Source organism: Pinus tabuliformis, chromosome 3_1 (assembly GCF_031772625.1).
Source record: "Pinus tabuliformis cultivar Carrire ecotype Pingquan chromosome 3_1, CPIR1, whole genome shotgun sequence".
Taxonomy (NCBI): Eukaryota; Viridiplantae; Streptophyta; class Pinopsida; order Pinales; family Pinaceae; genus Pinus; species Pinus tabuliformis.
Window position 1 is genome coordinate 115437401 of NC_142301.1, and position 23808 is coordinate 115461208.

At 39.9% G+C, this 23808-nt stretch overlaps 1 protein-coding gene across 1 annotated transcript in view; it reads right to left on the minus strand.

The window, feature by feature from the left end:
• The window catches only part of HGO (homogentisate 1,2-dioxygenase), a 150430-nt gene that overhangs the window by 88905 nt on the left and 37717 nt on the right, over nucleotides 1–23808 (minus strand). Inside the window, exon 2 of the mRNA XM_089410868.1 lies at nucleotides 22737–22967. Coding sequence (XP_089266994.1) covers nucleotides 22737–22967 — 231 coding nt within the window. The remainder of the gene's footprint in view (nucleotides 1–22736; nucleotides 22968–23808) is intronic.

The following is a 23808-nucleotide window of genomic DNA, read 5'->3' on the forward strand; positions in this document are numbered from 1 at the left end:
CCTGTGCTAGCGCTGCCTTAGTCTCGGAAGACTCTCCCTTACTCTTCTTCCTTGGGCACTGGGTCGCATAATGACCCATCTCCCCACAGTGGAAGCACTTGATCTTGGAGAGATCTTTCTTCCGCTTCTCATTCTTTCCCTCAGATGCTAGGGCCTCATACTCCTCCTCTTGCTTGACCTTGATCTCTTTGCTGCTGCTACTTGTCTTCAACTGTCGTCTGATCTCTTCCTGGCGAAGAGCTACCCACATCTCGGCCCAAGGTGGGAGAGTCCCTCTACCCAGGATACTCTGGACAAACACTTCCCAATCTTCTGAGACAACATTCAAGGTTGTCCTCACCATAAGATCTTGATCCAGTATCGCTCTTATAGCAATCAACTGGTCTCAGATCTCATTCAGTCCTCCAAGGAAGGTGTCAATCGATTGACCCTTCTTCATCTGATACGACCTCATCTGGTTCCCGAGCAACATTCTTCTCTGAACAAAAGTATGCTGGTACAAGTTCTTAAGAGCCTCCCACATCTCAACTGTTGTTTCCTTCTCGGCTATATGTGGTACCACATGATCCTTGACCCCGTCAAGAATAATGCACTTGGCCCTTGCCATCACCTCTTCGTACTTGTCGTTATCATTGGGGTAGACTGGGATAGCTATCACCTTCAAAGCGAAGTTCTTGACACGATTCCTGTCAAGCACTGATAAGATTCTAGCCTTCCAGACTGCGAAGTTCAATGCTCCGTCCAATCTATCCTGGTCTCTTACCCTGTGTAGTGCCATGACGCTCCTCTACTTCCCTCCTGGAAGTTCTCTATTCGACTCCTTTGAGTCTCTACTTCTCGCCTGGAAGTTCTCTTCTGGACTCCCTCTGATCTTGATTTCCCTCCTGGAAATCCTTTTGTCGCTTGTCGAGATGCCCCCTACTCTGATCGTCTTGTGCAACTGCACCGCTGATCTAGGTTTCTCGGCTAGAAACCTTCGGTAACAACTCCTCTGGCCCTACTCTGTCAGGTATTGTTCTGACTATAGTGCCTCACCAGCTCCACTCTACAATATTTCTATAGTCTTCTTGACTCCATTAACTGCCTCTCTGTGAACTGCGTCAGCCCCTCTCTGCCTCACGCTGGCTCTGCGTCAGCCCTAGGACGCCCTGCATCAACCCTCTGGCCCTCTACATCAGCAACACTGGCACGTTACCTCACTAAGGCTCTGCGCAGCTCCCGGCTTCTTCTGCGTGGCTCTGGATGGCTCTGCGTCACACTTCTTGGCTTCTGTGCTGCTAGAAACAGCGTTTGTCACCTCAGGACGATTGTTTTCTGTTGCTATTGCTCTGCTCGGCTGATGTCTTTTAGTCCTCCTATGATCTGCAATCACGCTCTGATACCATGTTGAAGTTTCTAAGTTTACTTAGTTTAGAAACCCTTCATGCACTTTTTTTTATTTATTCCTACCTACTTCTTATTTTTCTTTAACAAGTTATTTACAAAGTAAATACTGAAAATAAACACTAGTGCATGCTCAACATATTACAGATCAGCAACTAAAAGAAACAAGAACAAACACACCACATGACACCATTATTTTTGGACCAATGTCCCCGAAAAACCCAATGCGGGAAAACCGATGCAGCTATCTAAGGGTTTTCTTATTAAGCAATATCAGAGTACAATCTGGGTGCCGAAACTAGCCTACCCAACAGAGAATTTCATTAGCAGCTATACCTCACAGTTTGAGAGAAATCTCCTGGATGAAACCCCGGAAAATCCTTCCGGCAGTTCCTCAACACAAAATTGCTCCTGCAACCCCAGCGTCTGCCCAATTTGAACTGCGTCAGCGCCTCTCTTTCCAATGTTGGCCCTGCGTCAGCCTTTCTAGGCCTACATCAGCCCCAGAAGGCCCCGTGTCAGCTCTAGGAGCCTCTACGTCAGTTGCGTTGGCCCCTCTAGTGCTCTGCGTGAGCCCTTGTTGGCTCTGCGTCACCCTCTTTGGCTATTGCGCTACTCTCCCAGCACAATCTCTGCCTTCTTTGTTTCTCTGTACTCAATGCCCCTCAGCTGCTCTCCCAATCACTAATTCTATCTCTCTTAGCAAACCCCACTCTAAAGAATAAAATGATTGATCATCTGGTGTGCTCTCCAAGTGACCCTCAAGCCTCCTCTTATACTTTTTCTGTTGACATCTGAACGGCCGAGATTAAGTCCCTAATCAACGGCTAAGACTAGATCTGGCTTGATCCATGTCTTTTGGATCACTCTAACACAGATTCATATTAATACACATTAATATTTTATTTCCCTAAGTTTAGACTTAGGGACTCCATTAAAAATATTAATTATTTTAATATCTCCTGATCTGTTTAGAATCTACCCAAACCCTTTCTGGGTATTGGAGATCTCATGTGCCCCAACCTCTCCACCAAATTTCGTGGTTGGAGCACATCCGATGCTACCCCAAATCAACAAGACATACATATTTAGCACATGGACAAAAATCGAACATAAGCTCTACCCTATCATTATGTCCATCACCCTAGTTCTTAGCGTCTCTCATGTTGACCTCTTTCATCATTAAGGAACCCATGATTTTCCCAACCCCTGGTGGGTGAAGAACTGCCCCACCTTAAGAGGGATAATCACTGCCCATATCCTACACATCATGCTCTCATCCACTGGAGCCCCAGGCAGTTTTGAAGAAAAATCAATCAAAGGCAAAAGGCATATGAAGAAGGGTGGAAAAACAAAGGTCGGGGTAACTCATGTACCACAATTTCTCCCTCCTACACTCATATACCCAAGTGTGGGCTTCCCCTATTATACCTACCCTTGTACTGTGGCATGTGGCTTGGAGCCTTCTCCTAATCCCCACTCCATTCCATCATTAAATCACATGAAACCTACCACTTGATGGATGTACCATGGACATATCATCCCCTTTAAAGGTTGAAACCACCTAATAGAGTCCTTGGCTAACCATTTTATTAAGCTTGGAGACGCCTATACATGCCAAAGCCCACTATAGAAGGGCATGCCACTATGAAGTGTCCACTTGTTTTCCATGATTTGTAAGCTCTTTTACTCAATTACTCTAATGATTTGTTGTATTGCAAGGCAAGGAGACACATTGGATCTTATACAGGATGCAGATGGGTCTCCATTTGAGGTTTGGTCTCCCTATACGAGGTCCAAGGTTGAATACCTCCAGAGGGTTATATTGGCACTTGTAGGGTGAGCGTTGAAAGCAATGGCCCTCCACTGTAGCGGAAAGCAGATTGCCACTTCATGGATCCCTTAGCACCATTCATTGATTGCCCGTGTTCCACCTTTCGGATGAAGATGATGCACTTGGACCACCATGCCCAGCCGACTTCACACTTGCACCACACACTTGGCAAGATGTGCCAAGGCCCAGATGAGGATATGTCTCACCATAGGAGACAGAGGGAGGGTTTATGTCATCATTTTATCCCTTACAGATGGTATACAAGCATCATCAATTCACTTGGAGACCCATGTGGATGTCATTGTGCCCCCACACCCACTTAGGGACACCACATTTGATTTGCTTGGATATCAAGGGGACACCCCCTTGATCATTGTGTTTGGAGCCTATTCTCTCACATTGGCATACTTTGGACTCCACTAGGTCTCTTCAAGGGCCCAACGACTCATTGTATCTACTATTTTGTCCTCTTGAGAGGCTTATCTTTGTGTTATGGAGCTATCTTGGTTGGCTTGTCACCAAGTCATGTCATTATTGTACATTATTTTATTATTAAGGGGCATTATTAGGCTATTCAAACCCCTTTTTGGATTATATAAATAGATGAGAGGCTCATTCATTTCTCTCATCACATTTTGGATTGGACTCTCTTCTTGAGAATTTCAGCTAGCCTCTTTGATGGATGAATTGGATTTCTAAATGCATTTCGATGTTTGGAAGAGCTTAAATCTTGTCTTGGAGTTTCGATTTTCTTGCACATTGATGATTGGAAGAATTTTGCTATACTTGTGAGTATCTTTTCATGTTTTATCTTGAAATTTTGTCTCATGTTTAATCTATGAAATATTTTCACTCATGAAGCTGGTGAAGTTGCCCTAATTGTAGTGCAAAGTTGTAATCTTATCTTTGTGAGGGATTTTTCATATGATTTGTGTGAAGTATGGTGGATTATTGTCCTAGAGGTATATGCTTGGCTCATAATTACCTTGATAAGTCATCATTTGCAAATATTTAGAAATATAAATTTCCCTTGTAACCTAGTTGTTGCTATTGCTTGGGAACTCCTTGATTGGAATTAAGCATCTCTACACGTTGTTTTCATTAGACTCCGTTATCCCAATAGGCTAGGCCCTGGTCTAGTCCAAAGGTGATCACAAAAAGAGAAGTATTTTTCACCTCCTTCCTTATTTTCTAAGCCCTAACCTAATAGGCCTCCTAGGGCATCACCTAAAATCATTTCTAGCCATTGAAAATCCTTGAAAATTGGTCAACCACTGCACTGGGGTCTTCTTGAGAGGTCCTAATTTGAGGTCAATCCCACGGTGGAATCTGAAGATATTCCAAGCCCTAGCTTGAAGACTATTCTCCTCCCTAGGTATCCTTTGGTTAGTGGCTTCATTAGAATCATTACACTCAAATTCCAAGATAAATTCAATTCCTTTGATCCTATTCCCCTCTAAACTTGGTCAAGACCATCAATTTGTTGCTACAAACCAAACCCTTGGCCTTGTTCGGGTCCACTTGGGCTTATTAGAGTTTGGAGATTTCTGTGGTGAGGATTTTGATTATGAGATCTCAGAACTTCCACAGTATTCATTTTGAGTTTTCGATGTTTCGAGTCAATACCATGACCCATCATCAGGAAAAACCTGCAGAGAAGGGAAGAGAAATGGAGGGATAAATAGAAGGATGAGAAAAAAGAGAAAAGAGCCGACCAGCAGATTGACCTAAAAAGGATGACAGTCAGTCAAGAGGGAATCTTGTTCTACGGATTTCATGGCGGATTAGGGATAAGCTAAGTCTGTCGAAGGCTCTTTGGTTATGTTGGCTACGCAATCTGTGCTTTACGCAAGCAAAAGGAGGAACGAGGTGAAAATCGCAGCAATGCTTTAGAAAGAAAAGATTTGCTTCTCTCTTTTGAATTTTAACCCTGAGCTTTTCAAGATAACGAATCTCATTCCAACATTCCCTTCCATACAGGGTGCTGATTAGAGTTTGGAGATTTTTGTGGTGAGGATTTTGATTATGAAATTTTGGAACTTCCACAGTATTCATTTTGAGTTTTCAACGTTTCGAGTTTTTCACTTGGGCTTCTTTGTGGTCCCACAAACTTGAAACTCCAACCTCACAAAGGACACTTAGAAATCCTTTTTCTTTTAGGATTCCTTGATCTTGGGCACCTCTTTTCAAGTAGCACTCCTCAAACGTGAGGTCTAGGTATCCTCTTAGCCCTTCTATGAGAGCCATCCATCTTGCTTCTATAGCAAGTAAGCCCATTATCTGAGCCTCTCTTGTGAATAGGCCTTAGGAATCACCCCATATACTATCATTGATCCATCTATGCTTGTGATTCCTCTCATACCGGGACTCCTCCCATCGGTGAAAGTCCGTAAAGAGCAGGAAACTTTAGTTGTAGTGACAGTGGACTACCACTCCATTGTTGCCACTTGACCTGGTAGTTGCTCTATAGGATCCCCTCCTAGGACCCCTGCTAGTTTGAGTGGTAACAGTCACCATCACTGAAGTTAGATGTTGAAGTTAATAAATAACCCAACATAGAATCACATAGAGAAAATTGAGGTACCATTTGGAATCTTCGAATTGTGACTTTATAAATTTGACCTCGCAAAAATAAATCATAAAGTAATTTGATACAAAAGGTTTTATGAAGGATATAACTTGACTTATGTTATATTGGGGAAGTATCATAAAAGGAGGAACAATCATAATTTGTGGAAATGAAAAGATATAAAAAGGGTTTTTTTTTTTTAAAGAAGACATTACAAGGTGGAAATATATTTCTTATAAGTGAGGAAAAGCAAGAGTATTCAAGCTTTATTATAATTATTAAGGTAAACTCCAAAGGTACAAGTATTATAAAAATAAATCTTTAACTCATAACTAAAAGTAAAAAGGGGGTCTAAGGATTTCGATAAGATGAGGGAAGGAAGATTCTCTAATAAAAGTTGTTCAATTTAATGTTATGTAGTATTTACATTAAAGAGGAGTATTCAAGAAAAAGAGATTAACATCATTATCAGTGTCAACCATAAGGAAAATTACAATAATATAAATTTGGCAAATCAATTATTAATACTAGAGTCAAATTTAATTTAAAAGCTAAGTTGCACTGAAACAGATACGGGAACAGGTTTGAAACGGATACGGCAAATTTTCAAAAAATACGGATACGATATGGCAAGGAAACGACATATATATATATATATATATATATATATATATATATATGACAAAATAAAACTTTCATATTACCATTCATCTTTTAGAATCTAGATTCTATATTTAAAAATACATAATTGCCATCATGAATTCCACATAAACAAATCATCATCGCCAATTCAGCGTAAACATTGTCATCATCAGAGTTAATTATAACATTCAACATGTCATCAAGTTTTTGTTTCCAATTTCAATCATCAACATAATCACCAAAATTAATAATGCTAAATGCACACTACATAGTCCAAATTACAAAATTGAACTATGACTGGCAGTCTAATATCATATGACATATTATGGTATTCAATGTCCATTGTTCAAAAGTTTAAAACATCATCATAAATTACATTTATATATCATCAAATATGTTTTCATCCATGTAATTAAGATTCACATCATCATTTGGATCCTCTCCATGAGTGGGAGCATTGCTGCCATGTCTACTTGAAGATGCAATTATTGGTGCCTCCTCATCAAACAAAAGCTTATGAGACATGGCATTCAACATCATATCGAAGTCAGGAAACTCTGGAAACGGATCCAAAATCATTAAAAATGCGCAAAACGTTTCAAAAATAGATTCCAGCGTTTCCAAAAAAAACGGAAACACTTCAGGATTAGGATCCCACGTTTCCAAAAAACTGAAACGTTTCTGTGCCATTTCCATGTCATTTCCGTGATGTATCGTACCCGTTTCTGTTTCCACTTCAGGATTAAGATCCCGCGTTTCCAAAAAACTGAAACGTTTATGTGCCGTTTCCATGTCGTTTCCGTGTCATATCATACCCGTTTCCGTTTCCGAAAAACCGAACGGCATTTCTAGGGTTTGGGAGTGACGTTTCCGGTAACTTAGTTTAAAAGGAAGATATTTTTTGCAAGAGACAATATGAAATTAAGGGCTAGCAAGTGACAATTGATGATTATGAATATATATCTCAATTCAATGTTACAAATATATATAAAGAAGAGTTTGACACAATTCTCGAGCTACTCTAATTTGGAAAATTGGGTACCTACATCATACATAAAGAAAAAAAATGACGTTTTCCTATGAGAAGAAGATGGCAGCCTCAAGACATTACAATGAAGTCAGATTCAATAGTACCTTCATCAAAAGACTTGAAAGAGATATCAAAGGTGATCACTCAAGAAAAACAAAGGTCGATATCAAAGATGCAAAAGGAAATTGACAAAGTTATCATAGATAAAAAGGAAAAAATTTCTCACTTCGAGAATCATAGTTGGAACTTGATCACACAAATCAGAAAGCTTAAGCATGATTAAAAAAAAAGGGTCACTAGAGAACAAGCAAGAATCACTCACCGAGAAGGAAGCATCAAGGTTCTTGGATAAAAAAAAATTCAAGTTAAAGAGGAGAACAAATACAAATCTAGTTAATATCATGAATCAAGAAGATACCAAACCAATTAAAGTATAAACATATTCAGATGTTGGAGTATAAACAATGGAAGTTGCAAGTCTATTTACTAATAGAAATTCAATTATTAACAATACAACTTTAGTGCATGAAGAAAATAAAACCCCAAAAGTAACTCAAGAAAATGCTACAAGCGTGATAAGTGAAATCATGTTACAAAGACACCTTATCAACATCCTAATCATAAAAGCAGATATCTTAGCCAATCAATGTATCAACAACATTCAAGATGGAAACAATTAACCTGGATATCGAAGAATATTGGTGTCAGTGTCATTATGTCACATACTAACAATTAATCTCAGAAGTCCTATAATCACAACATTCTGCAAAATATTGAATTAGGATGGTCAGATCCTTCTACAATTCAACAAATTTGCTGAACACTCAAAAGTTCATATTGTCTCGTACCATTAACTATTAAAGCTCCAAAAACAAAGAATTATGTGAAGACATTACAAGCCATGTCAAAAGATGTCACGCCTTTCCATAAATATTCTTTAAGTACAAAGCATTTCCAAAACGGGAAGGTAGTGTCTCTCTCACACACATATATACATACACAACAAGAAAACCTATCATAACTCAATTGTCAAACCAGTAGTGGAGACACCCATCACTGGATGCTATAGGAAAATATAGGCTAACTCATCATTGTTATTCAAGGAAAACCACACCACTTGGAATTACCTGTTGGTAATTCGTAAGTGTTAAAATTGGCAACTAGGGCCAAACTCCATGTGGGTCATCTTATTTATGGCAACTGATATTTTTCTTGGATTCCTCTCATTGAGACGTGTAGGATTGATCTAAAGATCATCTAATTCCGATAAGTATTCATGGAGATATGAATTTATTTGTGTTATAGGACAATTCATCAAGTTCGGCCAGCAACCAAATAAACCCCCACTTGTGCTCAACGTTTTAGTATAAAAGGAGGTGGCTTGATAGTCATTTGGACACACACTTCACTCTTGATTTCTCTCCACTTGTTTTGGGTTTTAGTGGCAAGAGAAATCTAGGAGGATGAAGCCCTAGACGCAGGAGGAAAGGAGTCTAAGCATGAAGCCTGGACGTAGTCATGAAGAGGCCTAATACTGCCCTAGCCGCAGTCCTAAAGAGGGTGGTCTAGCCGCAGTCCAAGAAAGGAGATCTGGCCGCAGTAAAGAGGCTCCTATTCACACCCTAACCTGCTCCTATACGCTGCCCTAACCTGCCCTAATACACTGTCTAAAGGATGCCCTAACCACAGTCAAAAGAGGCTACTTAGCCGCAGCAAAGAAGGGAGATCTATCCACTGTTTAGGGGATCATCTATACGCAGCAAGGTAAGACCTAAACGCAGTCATGCCCTAATGTTTTGGAAGGGTTTAGGACAGCCCTTAGATGCAACAAAAAGGAGACTTAGCCGCAGTCTATACATAGCTAAACGCAACCACAAAGATGATGGCAGAATGCCCTAGCCGCAGCAAGAAGAGACAGCAAGGTAAGGTCACTTCAGGACAGCGTGGAGAGCCTAGATCAGAGGCCGAGTTGCTGTGGGAGTGCAATTAGTTTGAGGGTTGTTTGAGGGTGCAAACAGGCCCAAAACAGGGTTGTCTCAAGGATCAAGGAGCTGTGTGTAGGGTTGTTGAGGCCGAGTATCCTCAGAGCCTAATCAAGGTTGTTTGGACTGCAATCAAGGTAAAGCAAATCTGTTTTTAAGTGAGTTGGAGATGACAACTGAGCTGTGAGAGGCAGCGTAGATTGTCGTGGTTAGGCCGCAGGCCCTACCTCACTATTGAAGGGCAGTGTAGGGTATGTTGAGGGTTGTTCATGCCTAGAACAGCATCAAGTCAGATGAGCATCTCTCCTAGTATAGGCCGCAGCCAAGGAGGGTTGCTTGGGTCACTGTTTAGGGGCTACTAATATGCCCTAACCAGTCACAATCACAATAGCTACATTGCAGACTTGAAACTGCAGTAATACATAGTGATAGTACAGTAAGACGCAGTGACTGTTGTAGGCAACATGGATGCAGTACAATGCAGCACATTGGTACAGCTTGGTGATGATGAGCATGATGTGAATAGTGCAACAGCAAAGGTATTGAAGCAGCATGTTGAAGTGATGATACATTGCAGTATACATTGAGCACAGTGATGGGTACAATCATGATTAGTGAAGCATGATGAGATGCAGCATAGTGATGATGGGTGCAGCATGGTGCAGCATAGTGAGGTGCAACATGATGATGAGGTGCAGCACAATGATATGTGCAGCATGGTGATGGAGTCACCTTGGGGAATCAGTTGAAGCAACATGTCTTCAACTGAGTTCAACTACCTCATGTATCATCTTCTTAGAGATAATCTTTGCTCTTATTTAGATAAGTCAAAGTGTTGACTTATGTTGTATATGTACTATCTCTCTCTCTCTGCTGAACTATTGAAGAACATATAAGAACAATTGATCAAGGGTTTCCCCACATTGGGGTTTGTCCCTGGCTAGCACCACATCTTGTGTCCTCTTGTCTTGGCTTGTCTTCTGCGATTTATGTTTATGTTCTATCTGCAATTTACTATTATGCTGATGTGATTGCTAATCTGGAAAAGATATTGAGCTAACTGTGAAAATTGAAATAAATTTCTCTAAGCATAGAACATACCTAAAATTAACATGGTATCAAAGCTGAGGTGAAGACAAAGCCCAAGCAAGAGTGAAAGAGCAATCACTGAAGACAGTTGGGAAAGGACAAAAGGCTCAATGGATTCCTCATCCCTCTTCAAATTCACCAAGGGTGAAGTCGAAGCAGAGAATATTATCAGAATGGCGCAGCGGAAGCTTCTGATGGCCTACCTAAAGATCACTTCAATGAGAAGTCTGGATCTAAGGGTGGAAGGAAAGGTAGATGCCTTGCTTGCAATAAGTTCAACCATTATGCGAAGGAGCGTCCTAATGATAGGGACACATCACTTGATGAAGATAACAATCATCCCAGGTCGGAGGAATGACGGGTAATGCAAGTCATCAAGGAAATAGTCGACTCTTCAAAGAAAGCAAGGAACCCCAGGTATGAAGAATCAAATGTTGTTTCTGATAAGATAAAGAAGCATTATCTTATATTGGCCCTCTCCTCCAAACTCTTTGGGAATCTGGCTTATTGATTGTAGTGCTTCAAGGCACTTCATCGGATAGAAGGGTGCTCTCTCTAATTTGGTAGAGATGGAAACAATCATGGGATTATACTTGGAGTCAATGCCACCTATCCCAGAAAGGGTGTAGGGAATGTTACCTCTCAATTGAATGAGGGTAACTCGATTCATTTAAAAGAAGCTCTTTATGTACCTGATTGCAAGAAGAACCTAGTGTCCATTTCGGTAATGGAAGTCAAAGGTTTCAAGGTGGCATTCATCGATGGAAAGGTACGTGTTTGAAAATAGAATTTTCAAAGATGCTTTTATCCTTGAGTTCAAGATTGGCAATTTGTATCAAGTTGCAAGAAGTCCATTGGCGACCATGTCAATTGACACATCTCATCTATAGTACCGGAGGTCTGCTTATTATGGGGCCCTACCTGATGTGATTCGGATGGTGACAAGGATGCCTGAATTCAAGAAGAGCATGAAGGTACATGTCCGATGTACCAAATGAAAATATCACAAGGGAACCATTCCCCTCATGTAGCAGGTCCACAGGTTTGGAGCAAACTGAGGGGTTTGAGATTCATGATCGGGAATCTCATGTATGCAGGTAGGTTGAAGAAAGCTCTCTATGATTTAGAGCTAACACCCAGGGCTTGCTATGAGAGGATTGATAGTTGTCTGAGGAAGTTGAGATTCACTAGGTGTGAAGCCGATCCAAACCTTTGCTTGAAGGTTGTGGATGATAGACCTCTCATACTGGCACCTTCTGAGGACAACCTCTTTCTGACAGGTGCAGACCCTCTCATTTGCAAAAGTAAGAGGGAGTTGGATTCCGAATTTGGAATGGTGAACTGCAAGCCCATGACTACCTCGATGGAGCTTAACTTTCAGAAGTTATGTGGTAGGGATGCCGGACCTGATTTGGGAAATGCCTCTGAATTTCATAAACTCATTCTAGCATTGATGTTCTTGGTGAACTCCCATCCGGATATATGTTTTGCAATTAACATGTTGAGCTCATATATGGTTGAGCCTCACTAGATTGGTGCCAAGAATCTTCTGAGATGTCTTCGGGGCACAATCTCTCATGAATTGAGATACACTGCCGGAAATGTGAAGTTGCATGATTATTCGAACGCTGACTGGGCAGGCAGTGTGGAGGATCGCAAGAGCACTTCTGAGTGCTGATTCTCTTTGGGTTCTGCGACGATATCCTGGATGAGCAAGAAGCAGAAGACGGTTTCTTTGAGCACCATTGAGACCGAATACATAGCTACGAGTTTGATCTCGTGTGAAGCTGCCTGGTTGATGAAGCTCTTCAGTGAGCTGTTTGTACACATGATGGATACCACCGTGATCTTCTGTATCAACCAGAGGGGGATTCGATTTTTAAGGAATCTTGTATTCTATGATCGCTCCAACATATAGACATGAGGTAACACTTTATCTGGGATATGGTACATCGATGAGCAAAAAGGCTCCATCGCATTGGGACTGAAGTGCAGGTCACCGACATTCTGTCGAAGCCCTTGGGAAAGGTCAAATTTGTGACTTTCCGAGAACAACTAGGATTCGTGGAGAAACTCTCTCCTAAGGGTCCTATATGATATGGACATTGAGCTCTGGGAGCTCCCGAGGGGCTTGGGTGTACATTGTGGAGCGATAAGCAACCATAGGGTGAGTGGTCCAGCCTTCCCTTAGTGATTTGCTATGTAGGCAAGATTAGTGGTTCATCCTTCTCCTCCCAAGACACAATCATAGGGTGAGTGGTTCAGCCTTCCCCTAATGATCTGTTGTGTACAGGGTGAGTGGTTCAGCCTTCCCCTGGGATACCCCTTGTGACATGTAGGCAGGATGAGTGGGTCATCCTTCTCCTACTGAGACATCCTACCCATGTAGTCTAGGACTCATGGGAAGTACCTCTCATCTGGCCAATGAGCAGGGAAATGAGGATAGGGACCATAGTAGTACCGATGGACACATTGTGTTACTACCGTACTCCCTATGCTAGGATGATATTGATCTGGGATCAATGAAACTGACTTCGGGTCAGTATGAGTGGTTTGAGACACTCTCTTTTGATATTGATTTGGGATCAATGAAACTGACTTCGGGTCAGTATGAGTGGTTTGAGACACTCTTGTGATATTGATCTGAGATTAATGAACCTAACTTCGGGTCAAGAAGAGTGATATAACTCACTCTCTTTTGGAACTGATCTGGGATCAGTGAGAGTGATATGACACACTCTCTTCATATGAGGCTGAATTCGGGTCAGTAGAGAATGGTATGAAACATTCTCGATCAATTCTTCTTCTTCATGGTTCAGCAAAGCAGAGTAGTGCAAAGCACTGATGGAAGAGATAGTACAATCTAGCAGATGGATCAGTGGATGGAATTCTCCCTAGTTGAAAGGGAGTGTTAAAATTGGCAACTAGGGCCAAACTCCATGTGGGTCATCTTAGTTATGGTAGCTGATATTTTTCTTGGATTCCTCTCATGGAGACGTGTAGGATTGATCTAAAGATCATCCGATTCCGATAAGTATTCATGGAGATATGGATTTATTTGTGTTATAGGACAATTCGCCAAGGTCGGCCAACAACCAAATAAACCCCCACTTGTTTTCAACGTTTTAGTATAGAAGGAGGTGCCTTGATAGTCATTTGGACACGCACTTCACTATTGATTTCTCTCCACTCGTTTTGGGTTTTAGTGGTAAGAGAAATCTAGGAGGATGAAGCCCTAGATGCAGGAGGAAAGGAGTCTAAGCATGAAGCCTGGACACAGTCATGAAGAGGCCTCATACTGCCCTAGCCGCAGTCCTAAAGAGGGTGGTCTAGCTGCAATCCAAGAAAGGAGATCTAGCCACAATATAGAGGCTCTTATTCACACCCTAACCTGCTCCCATACGCTGCCCTAACCTGCTCCTATACGATGCCCTAAGCTGCCCTAATACGTTGTCTAAAGGATGCCCTAACTGCAGTCAATAGAGGCTACTTAGTCGCAGCAAAGAAGGGAGATCTATCCACTGTTTAGGGGATCATCAATACGCAGCAAGGTAAGACCTAAACGCAGCCATGCCCTAATGTTTTGGAAGGGTCTAGGACAGCCCTTAGACGCAGCAAAAAGTAGACTTAGCCGCAGTCTATACATAGCTAAATGTAGCCACAAAGATGATGGCAGAATGCCCTAGCCGCAGCAAGAAGAGACAGCAAGGTAAGATCACTTCTGGACAACGTGGAGAGCCTATATCAAAGGCTGAGTTGCTGTGGGAGTGTGGATTAGTTTGAGGGCTATTTGAGGGTGCAAACAGGCCCAGAACAGGGCTGTCTCAAGGATCAAGGAGCTGTGTGTAGGGTTGTTGAGGCTGAGTATCCTCAGAGCCTAATCAAGGTTGTTTGGACTGCAATCAAGGTAAAGGAAATTTGTTTTTAAGTGAGTTGTAGATGACAGCTGAGCTGTGAGAGGCAGCGTAGATTGTTGTGGTTAGGCCGCAGGCCCTACCTCACTATTGAAGGGCAGCGTAGGGTATGTTGAGGGTTGTACATGCCCAGAACAGCATCAAGTCAGATGAGCATCTCTCCTAGTATAGGCCGCAACCAAGGAGGGTTGTTTGGGTGACTGTTTAGGGGCTACCAATATGCCCTAACCACTCACAATCACAACAACTACATTGCAGACCTGAAACTGCAATAAGACATAGTGATATTACAGTAAGACGCAGTGACTGTTGTAGGCAGGATGGATGCAATACAGTGCAGCACATTGGTACAGCTTGGTGATGATGAGCATGATGTGAATAGTGCAACAACAAAGGTATTGAAGCAGCATGTTGAAGTGATGATACATTGCAGTATACATTCAGCACAGTGATGGGTACAGCCATGATTAGTGAAGCATGATGAGATGCAGCATAGTGATGATGGGTGCAACATGGTGCAGCACAGTGAGGTGCAGCACGATGATGAGGTGCAACACAATGATAGGTGTAGCATGGTGATGGAGTCACCTTGAAGAATCAGTTGAAGCAGCATGTCTTCAACTGAGTTCAACTACCTCATGTATCATCTTCTTAGAGATGATCTATGCTCTTATTTAGATAAGTCAAAGTGTTGACTTCTATTGTATATGTAATATCTCTCTCTCTCTGCTGAACTATTGAAAAACATATAAGAATAATTGATCAAGGGTTTCCCCACATTGGGGTTTGTCCCTGGCTAGCACCAGATCTTGAGTGTCTTGGCTTGTCTTCTGCGATTTATGTTTATGTTCTATCTATAATTTACTATTATACTGATGTGATTTCTAATCAGGAAAAGGTATCGAGCTAACTGTGAAAATTGAAATAAATTGCTCTAAGCATAGAACCAGTGTTGCGGGGGAGCGCTCCCCCCCCCTCGCTCCCGCTCCCAATCCACACTCCGAGCGGGAGCGGCTCGGGAGCGCTCCCGAACGGGAGCGATTTCGGGAGCGCGCTCCCGATAAAAAAATTTGCGCTCCCTGCCAATTTAGGGAGCGACATCAGGAGCGTCGCTCCCGGAGCGAATATTTAACGCTCGGGAGCGATCGGGGAGTGATCGCTCCCGAGCGTTAAATATTCGCTCCGGGAGCGAATCGACCGACGCTGGGAGCGATCCGGGCGGAAAAAAGAGCCGTGGACACGAAAGGAAAAAAAAATTAAAAAAAAAAAATAATAAAATATAAATATAAATAAATAAAAATAAAAATAAAAATAAAAATAAAAATAAAAATGTTTTAAAAGCCCAATGGGGTAAACAAACATTTCATTATCAAAGTGAATGAGAACAAGAGCAAGGAGAGCAAGAGCAAAGGAGCGAGGAGAAGCGAGGAGCAAGTGCCGAGGAGTGAGGAGCAAGCCTGCAAAGAGGTAAGTAACTTAGTAATTTAGTTAGTTTAATTTAGTTAGGTAGTAATTTAGGTAGTTTAATTTAGTTTATTAACTATATTTAGTAAAAAATCATGAATCTAAATTAAATTAATAGATTAAAATTATTAAATTAATTAATCTAAATAAATTAAATTAATTTGCAGATTCAAAAGCCTACAAATATCAAACATCATGGACCTGACTATATTTCTTGGCATTTTCCTCTTCTTGGTCCCTTTTATGGTTATTATGGTGCTGGAGAGTAGGAAACGGAGGGGCCAAAATGAAGAGGGGGATGAAGAAGCTGGAGAAAGTGGATTTGATGAAAACCCCGGTGAGGAGGAGCTGGAGGAGGGTGAACATGACTCTCAAAAAACTAAACAAGACCAAACCCCATTGTGGAAATATGTTAACAGGCCTGAAGCAAGGAAAGGGGGTGGAACCACTAAATTTCATTGCCCCCATTGCAACAATAATTACACAGGTTCATACACCCGTGCCAGAAAACACCTCTGCAGGAAAAGGCCATGGGATGGAGACAAACAAATAGGAATCAAAACTTGTCCAGCGGTGTCAGCAGCGGATAGAGCCAAATACATAAGGGAAGAGGAGGAAGCCCAATACAAATCAAAAAAATCAAGGGGTTTCTTTGAACCAAGCTCACAATCACAAGCACAAAGAACTCCTTCAGCATCCTCCCAACGCAGTGGATATGGAGGCACAGGGTCATCAAGTTTAAGGCGTAGAACCATATCACAATTCCTTGATGAGGGGTGTAGGAATGATGTGGATTCAAATATTTACAGGTTTCTTTATGCATGTGGGATACCATTCAATGTTTTTCGCTCACCTTATTGGCACGAAATGGTTTCTGCCATAAATGATGCCCCTAAAGGATACAAGAGCCCTGGGTATGACAAGGCAAGAACCGTTGGACTTGATCATGAAAAAGCAAAAATATCACATTCTTTGAATAGAATGACAAGTTCTTGGACTGACCATGGGGTGTCCATTGTATCTGATGGATGGACAAATGTAAAAGGCAAGCCATCGATAAGTGTTCTTGTTGTGTCTGTTAGTGGTGCCATCTTTCTAATTGCACGTGATTACTCAGACAAGTTCAGGACCGGCATCAACATTGCAGAAACATTACTTGAAACAATTGACCGTATTGGGCCATACAATGTCATCCAAGTCATCACTGATAATGCTCCTAATTGTAAGGCAGCGGGAGCAATTATTGAGGATAAATACCCCAACATATTTTGGTCTCGATGTTTGGTTCACACATTGAACCTTCTGATGCATGATGTTATCAAGAACAAAAATGCACAATACCAATGGATTGGTGATTTATACAAGAAAGGCAAACAAATGATAAAATTTATTACAAATCATAGCAATAACCATGGCCTTTTCCGCAATCACTCGAGATTGGAGTTGTTGAAGATTGCGAAGACCAGATTTGGTAGCTATTACCTCACCTTCAGGCGCCTTTTGAAGGTAAGAGAGTCATTGGCTAGCATGGTACAAGTCCACATTGGCAGGTATTAAAGGAAAGGGCTACAAATGCAGCTGACAGGCAAGGTTTTGAAATGGTGGAGGAGGCCGTTCTTGATGATCAGTTTTGGACAAGTGTGAGGCAAGTATTGGATTTCATCAAGCCCATTTATCACATGATTTGGTTTGCAGATACAGACAAACCAATGATTGGCGAGGTGTATGAGCAAATGGATACCATGTTGGGGCAAATAAAAGATATTGTTCATAACAAAGATCCCAACTTATACAAACTGACGTATATCCTTACGCCAAAATACTACTCTACATCTTGGTTGGGCCAACCTGCACCAGGGGGTGGGATTAGGACCAAACCCCATTTAGATGCAGAGGTAACTAGTGGATATTTGCAAGCATTAGAAAAGTTGATACCTGACAGGGAGGAATGTGCAGCGGTGCACCTTGAAATAGGCAAATACTTCAGTGGCACTGGTTTGTTTGGTACCTTCCATGCAATGGTAGACAGAGACAGATTTGATGCTCTCACATGGTGGGAAACATATGGCGGCCATGGACTTTTGCCAAAATTGGCAAAAAAAGTTCTATCACAGGTTGTGAATACTTCTTCTGCAGAGAGGTGTTGGAGCACCTACAACTTCATACACAATGTGAAAAGAAACAGACTCAATGAAAACCGAGCAGAAAGCTTGGTTTATGTGCACTACAACTTGAGGTTGTTGAGTCATTACTGTCATCGGGCTTATGAGGATCCCACATATAGAATTTGGGACAATCACCTAGAGGATGACAATTTGGAGGATGGTATAGTGCATCTTGAAGAACTGGAAGAGGAACTTATAAGGGATGAAGATGAAGCAGCTGCAGTTGCAGCAGCCATGCCACCTCCACCTCCACCATCCAGTAGCAGTGCTCGAGGTCCGAGTCTTGTTCCTTTCCTGTCGCCACCTCCATCTACACCCTCAGGTGGAGGGCATGTGCCCTCTAGCTCTGGTCGTCGATCTGTGCGGGAGACTCCTAGAAGACCATCACAACATGCTTATACTCCTAGAGACTCTCGTGGCAAGGGCCACATGTAGATTTACAGTTTACTTGTCTTTTCTAGTTTCTATTAGTTTTCATAACTGTTGAGTATTGAGTCCTTTACTCTTGACTCTTGACTCTTTCATATCATAATGATAATTTTTGTGACTGTGACAATATATGACTGTGACAATGAAAATTTGAAGTTTGAAGTTGGCAATTATAACTCATTGGTAATGATTGTGAATTATGAATATGATGCTTCGTGAAAGACTAAAGTTGTTTCATTTCATTTCATTATTCATGTTTCATTTTAAAACATTTCATTTCATGTTAAAAGTTAGAAGTTAGGAGTCAGGACTTAGAAATATCTAAGATATTACTTCTTGTAATGGTTAAACTTAGCTTACAAGTACAACTTTGGTGATCAATGATGATAAATGTTATATATTGAATTTTCAATTTTGAAAGCTTGAAGTTGAAACTTTAAGATTGAATTTGATGAATCATGATTCACGAGACTCAATATGTTGCAGTTGTAATATGTATTTTACTAACTTGTGGACATGGTTGATGAAGATTATAATTTCTAGAATCTAAATGATTGATGTGATATGGTTCAATGATCAACCTATGTTTTTTTATGTTTTTTATATCTAATTCATCATTCTACATGTTTTTGTTGACATATATGTATCAAAAATTAAAAAATATAAAAAATAAAAAATAAAATATATATATATATATATATATATATATATTTAAAAAATCGCTCCCGGATTCGCTCCCAAACCGGGAGCTTCTGAAAATGGTCGCTCCCGCTCCCGTTTTCGCTCCCGCTCCTGCTCCCAAGTAACATTGCATAGAACATACCTAAAATTAACAGTAAGGGAGCAGGGTTTCACTCCTATTAGATGTCTTTTGGTCTTTGGCCGTTGACTTGTTTTCCGATATCTCAGGAAGATGAACTCTTAGCCAAGCAGACACAGTTTTAGGGCATACTCCAACCCGATATATATATATATATAGATATATATATATATTAGTGAAGAAACACATCCTAATGAAATAGATGTCTCAATTAAAGGTCATGATTTTTAATGAAAGGGCATCCCACTTAGGTATATATACAAGGCCCTCATTGTAATCTAATCATATTATTTTATCATACATTATTCAATATATATTATTTTATCTAAAATGGATTTCTTTATATTCCAAGTATTTTGGATATTTGATTGGTGAGCTAGATTGGTTGTCACAGTCTGATCCAACTTCAACTGTTAATGCCCAAAAGGTATCAAGAAACTAGTAAATTGCAGGGCTTTTTACTAACAAATTATTGAACAACCCATAATTCTAAATTCCAATGTAACTAGCAACTACAGTTACTACATTTGACTCTTGAGAAGTAGTGCAATCAACATTAAAACCACAGAACAAGATAAATGATTGAACTACAATTGAATCATTTATCAATTGAGTTCATCTTGATTACAAGACAGTGGATAAGACCTCAAACATGTATTCCAGAATAAGATTATTAGCTACCCAGTCATGTTTTAAAGGAGGTCATCCTCAAATTAGAAGACAAAATGAGAAATTCAATTGAACTTTGGAAGGCACATTTTATGTCCGTAACAAAAATTTTGCCTATGATGACAATTTGCTATAAATATTTAATACTAAAGCAGCTAATGTTCATTTACAGTCTTTCTATCATTACCTACATATCAATAGGGAACACAAATCCAAGTTTCTTAGGAACTAAAGAGAACAAAGATCATGCAAATGATGGATATAAGATGAATTTTGTTTGATAAAAGGAAACCTCAAAAATTCTTTGAATCTGTCGGATCAGGTAACTTTTTAAGTTTTTCAAGATAAAGCTTCAAAAATTCTTCCACTAGAATGCGATAATTCTCTGCATAGAGTGGGGAAATTTCCCTATTTCAATGAAAGAAAATTACACTACTTAGGAATCTGGACAAACCTCAACTATTATTCTAATGTTGAGTTTGCAAGACATTGTCTTTCAAAACACCGCATTTCCAAGATAGGTAGATGATAGATATATTGTGTCTAGCTTTGATGAACCAAAGACATTTTGTGAAATTTCTCTACGGCAGACTGCTTGCTATAATTTGTTTATTTTTTCTAAGGAATCTACTTGAAAAAATGTAGCTCTTTCATTACTCATTGTTTCATGGTTATAATAAGAGATGCAAAATAGAGATCCCGAGAAGGTAGCAAGACTGGAGTTATGGAATATGAATCAGGAATTGAGAGGAAGAATAAACCTTTTCCTTGTTCTCATAATTGCAATGAGACACAGTTAAGAAGTTGAGGTGAATAATCATAAAAGATGAATTGAACCATGAAAAATCAAATAATCAAATCTTTCATTTATCTAATCTAAGTTCTAGCAACGTTTGATGTGCAAGGGGATTACTCACTCTATGAAATACAATGACATCGTAAAATCATAAAAATATCAAGAGCACATAATCAGCACCACGTACTTCAGAAACTTTGTTACCAACTTCCCACCAAGGATATGCGGGTTCTTCTGGATCATTTGGAGAACATTAACAGTTCAATTCTCTAGAGCATTAACTTATGCTTTGATATGAGACAGAAGATTGAAAAGGCCAGAGAATTTAGAAAATTTTAAAATGCAGATTAGCGAAGGAATTGATTGGAAAGTAATCTTGTTTTTCTTTATATTTCTATTTTTTGAATCTAGCTGAATTTGAGTGTTGTCATACATTTCATCTCAGTCGTTGTTTTAATTCGGAAACTGTATTAAGAGATCCTTTTAGGAACTCTCTTGGCTATATTAGACTTTATTTTAATTTGTGTAATCATAACTTCCTGTAAACAATTGTGCTCCTGGTGTTCTTGTTTGAGAGGCATGTTTCTCATCCAATAGTATATGGCCCTTGGGTTGTGATCCTCTGTTGTGTTAGCTTCCTGTAAAAGTGCCAAGTGTTTCAGCAAGAGTGTCAAATTTTGTTGCTGCGGAAGGTCTTCTAGCTTTGTGTCTTAGCTAGGAAGATCTTGTTTTGCCTCTTTAGGAGCTTGCATGCGACATGCAAGGCATGCATGAGGGTTGCATGAGACATGCATGACATGCAATCTATTTATAACTTCTTTCTTATGTTTAAGAAAAGAAGGCCTAAGAAACTAAGTTACTTAATTTAAGTGACTCGTCTTTAGTAACTCGATGATTTAATCTCGGCTGTTGATTTAAGTCTTAATGAAGTTATAAATTGAACCTAAGAGAGGAGGCTAAGACACAAAATTATTGTTGCTTGAGCGAGTGATTTGCCGAGTAGAAGGCTCGACTTGACCAAGGAGATTCAGGTGGACACCAAGGAGATTTCGGGAGGAAATCTAGAGGCCAAATTTCTCAAACAGCGAGGAGTTTTCTCGGGCAGAATTTCCCCATAAGAGGTTGAGTTATAGGTCTTCTTATCAGCTATAATTTCCTGTGTATTTCTCTATGGGTCTGACCCATATTTTCTGAGTTAATAAAATTTTCAGAAGGGTTTTGTGGGTGAATTTTTCTTTTGTACCTGTCATTGATTTCTCACTTATTTCCACTGCAAATTTACCTGTTAATTATCAGTGTATTTAGTTTTCAGCGGTTCTGAAATATATTTGGTAAAATATTTTTCTGGTTATTGTTAAATTGCTGAGTGAAATTAAATCAGAGCTGATAAGAGTTTAAATTAACAAAGAGTACATGTTGGGAAGGAAAGGCATCCAGTGTAAAAAATTAGAGTCAGAAGATGGTTTATACTGCTTGGTCAGGTTAACCAGTGAAACCAAGGCATGGACTGGGATATATGCATAAGATGCCAAAACCCATCTTATTCATGGGTGAACACAGGATTATGGCCTTCACATCCAAGGGTTGATTGATGATTCCTTTATCAAAAGTAAGTTCTTCACTCACGACCTACTTCTGCTGAATTGCATGATGTGTGATAAAATACCAATGTGTTTTTCATATGAGAATATTTCTAGCTTATCAACCATTTTAGTATCTACCATTTTTCCTTCCATACTTGCAACAATATCTAACATCTTTGCCCAGTCTATATAGAATTGAGCACTAATCATATCATAAAATCAGTAAAAGTGTACTGGAATATCACTAGATATTCAGCTAAAATCATTAACCAGAATGTATAATGTCCTCATGTGGAGTAAATATCCTGAATATCATTTAAATGGCCTGCAAAATGAGTTCAGAGGTTCATTATGATTTCATACTTACATGTGCACTGCAAAGCCATGCCGAAGGAATGAACTACCAGCTCCACATATAGTGAACAGTCCATCAATGAAATTTGTTTTCGTATCTGGAATGTTGAAAGGATTCCAACGCAATTGTGTTGGTGTTGCTGAGCTTGATGACTGATTGAACTCACTTATCAGATAATCATGTGATGGAACCCGAGGATGAAAAGGTTCATGTGTTACTGATGGCTTGATACGGTACAGCCAACTACACATAGAAATGTCAACATCAATGAAAGAGAAAATATGAAGATAACCAGTTCAAGTCAAACTTAAATGCAACAAAGAGTATGTGAATAAAGTACCGAAAACATCCAATAAAATAGCATCTATGATCTAACTGAGAAAATACCTAAGAATGCTTCCATGCAAGAAAGTAATATAAGAGAAAATATATGTTCCCTATAAAGCAATTGCTTTGATTTCAATGAACTTGCCGAGGCATCAATGAATCAAAGCTCCAAGCCAGCCAGCTAAGATTGTGAAAACTCTCTAGAATGTACAATATAGTATTTCCACAGAGTTTGATATTATCTTTTCAATCTGGCTATGAGCAAAGGTCCTAGTATGTACACCAAGAAAAAGGAGAAAGAAGTTCACAATTATAGTTTCTTAATTTCTCTTTATTGAAGCACAATTTACTTCATAATGCATACTGGTATTACTACAGAACTAAGGAAACATGGATCTCAGCTATCAAGGTCAACATTATTACTACAGAAATAATAACCTGATGCAATTTGACCTCTCCAGTAAGCATTCACCTTTTAATTCATGCATAGTACATACAAAACATGCTCTCCTTTTCTTCTATTCTTACTGATGCTACCTCACACTACAAACTAACTATAAGGAAAGGCTTGCCATGGGCCTATGCTGCAGGCGACTGCTTATTGAGAAATCCTTAGGGCAGCAATTAGTGTTGATTTTTCTTTTCTTTGAAAATTGATTGTGATTATATGTTGGCTTCTTATTACTTTATTATCTTCTTTTCATCAAACAATTACCAAGACAATAAACCATGAAGATCGCAAAAAGATAATGGACAC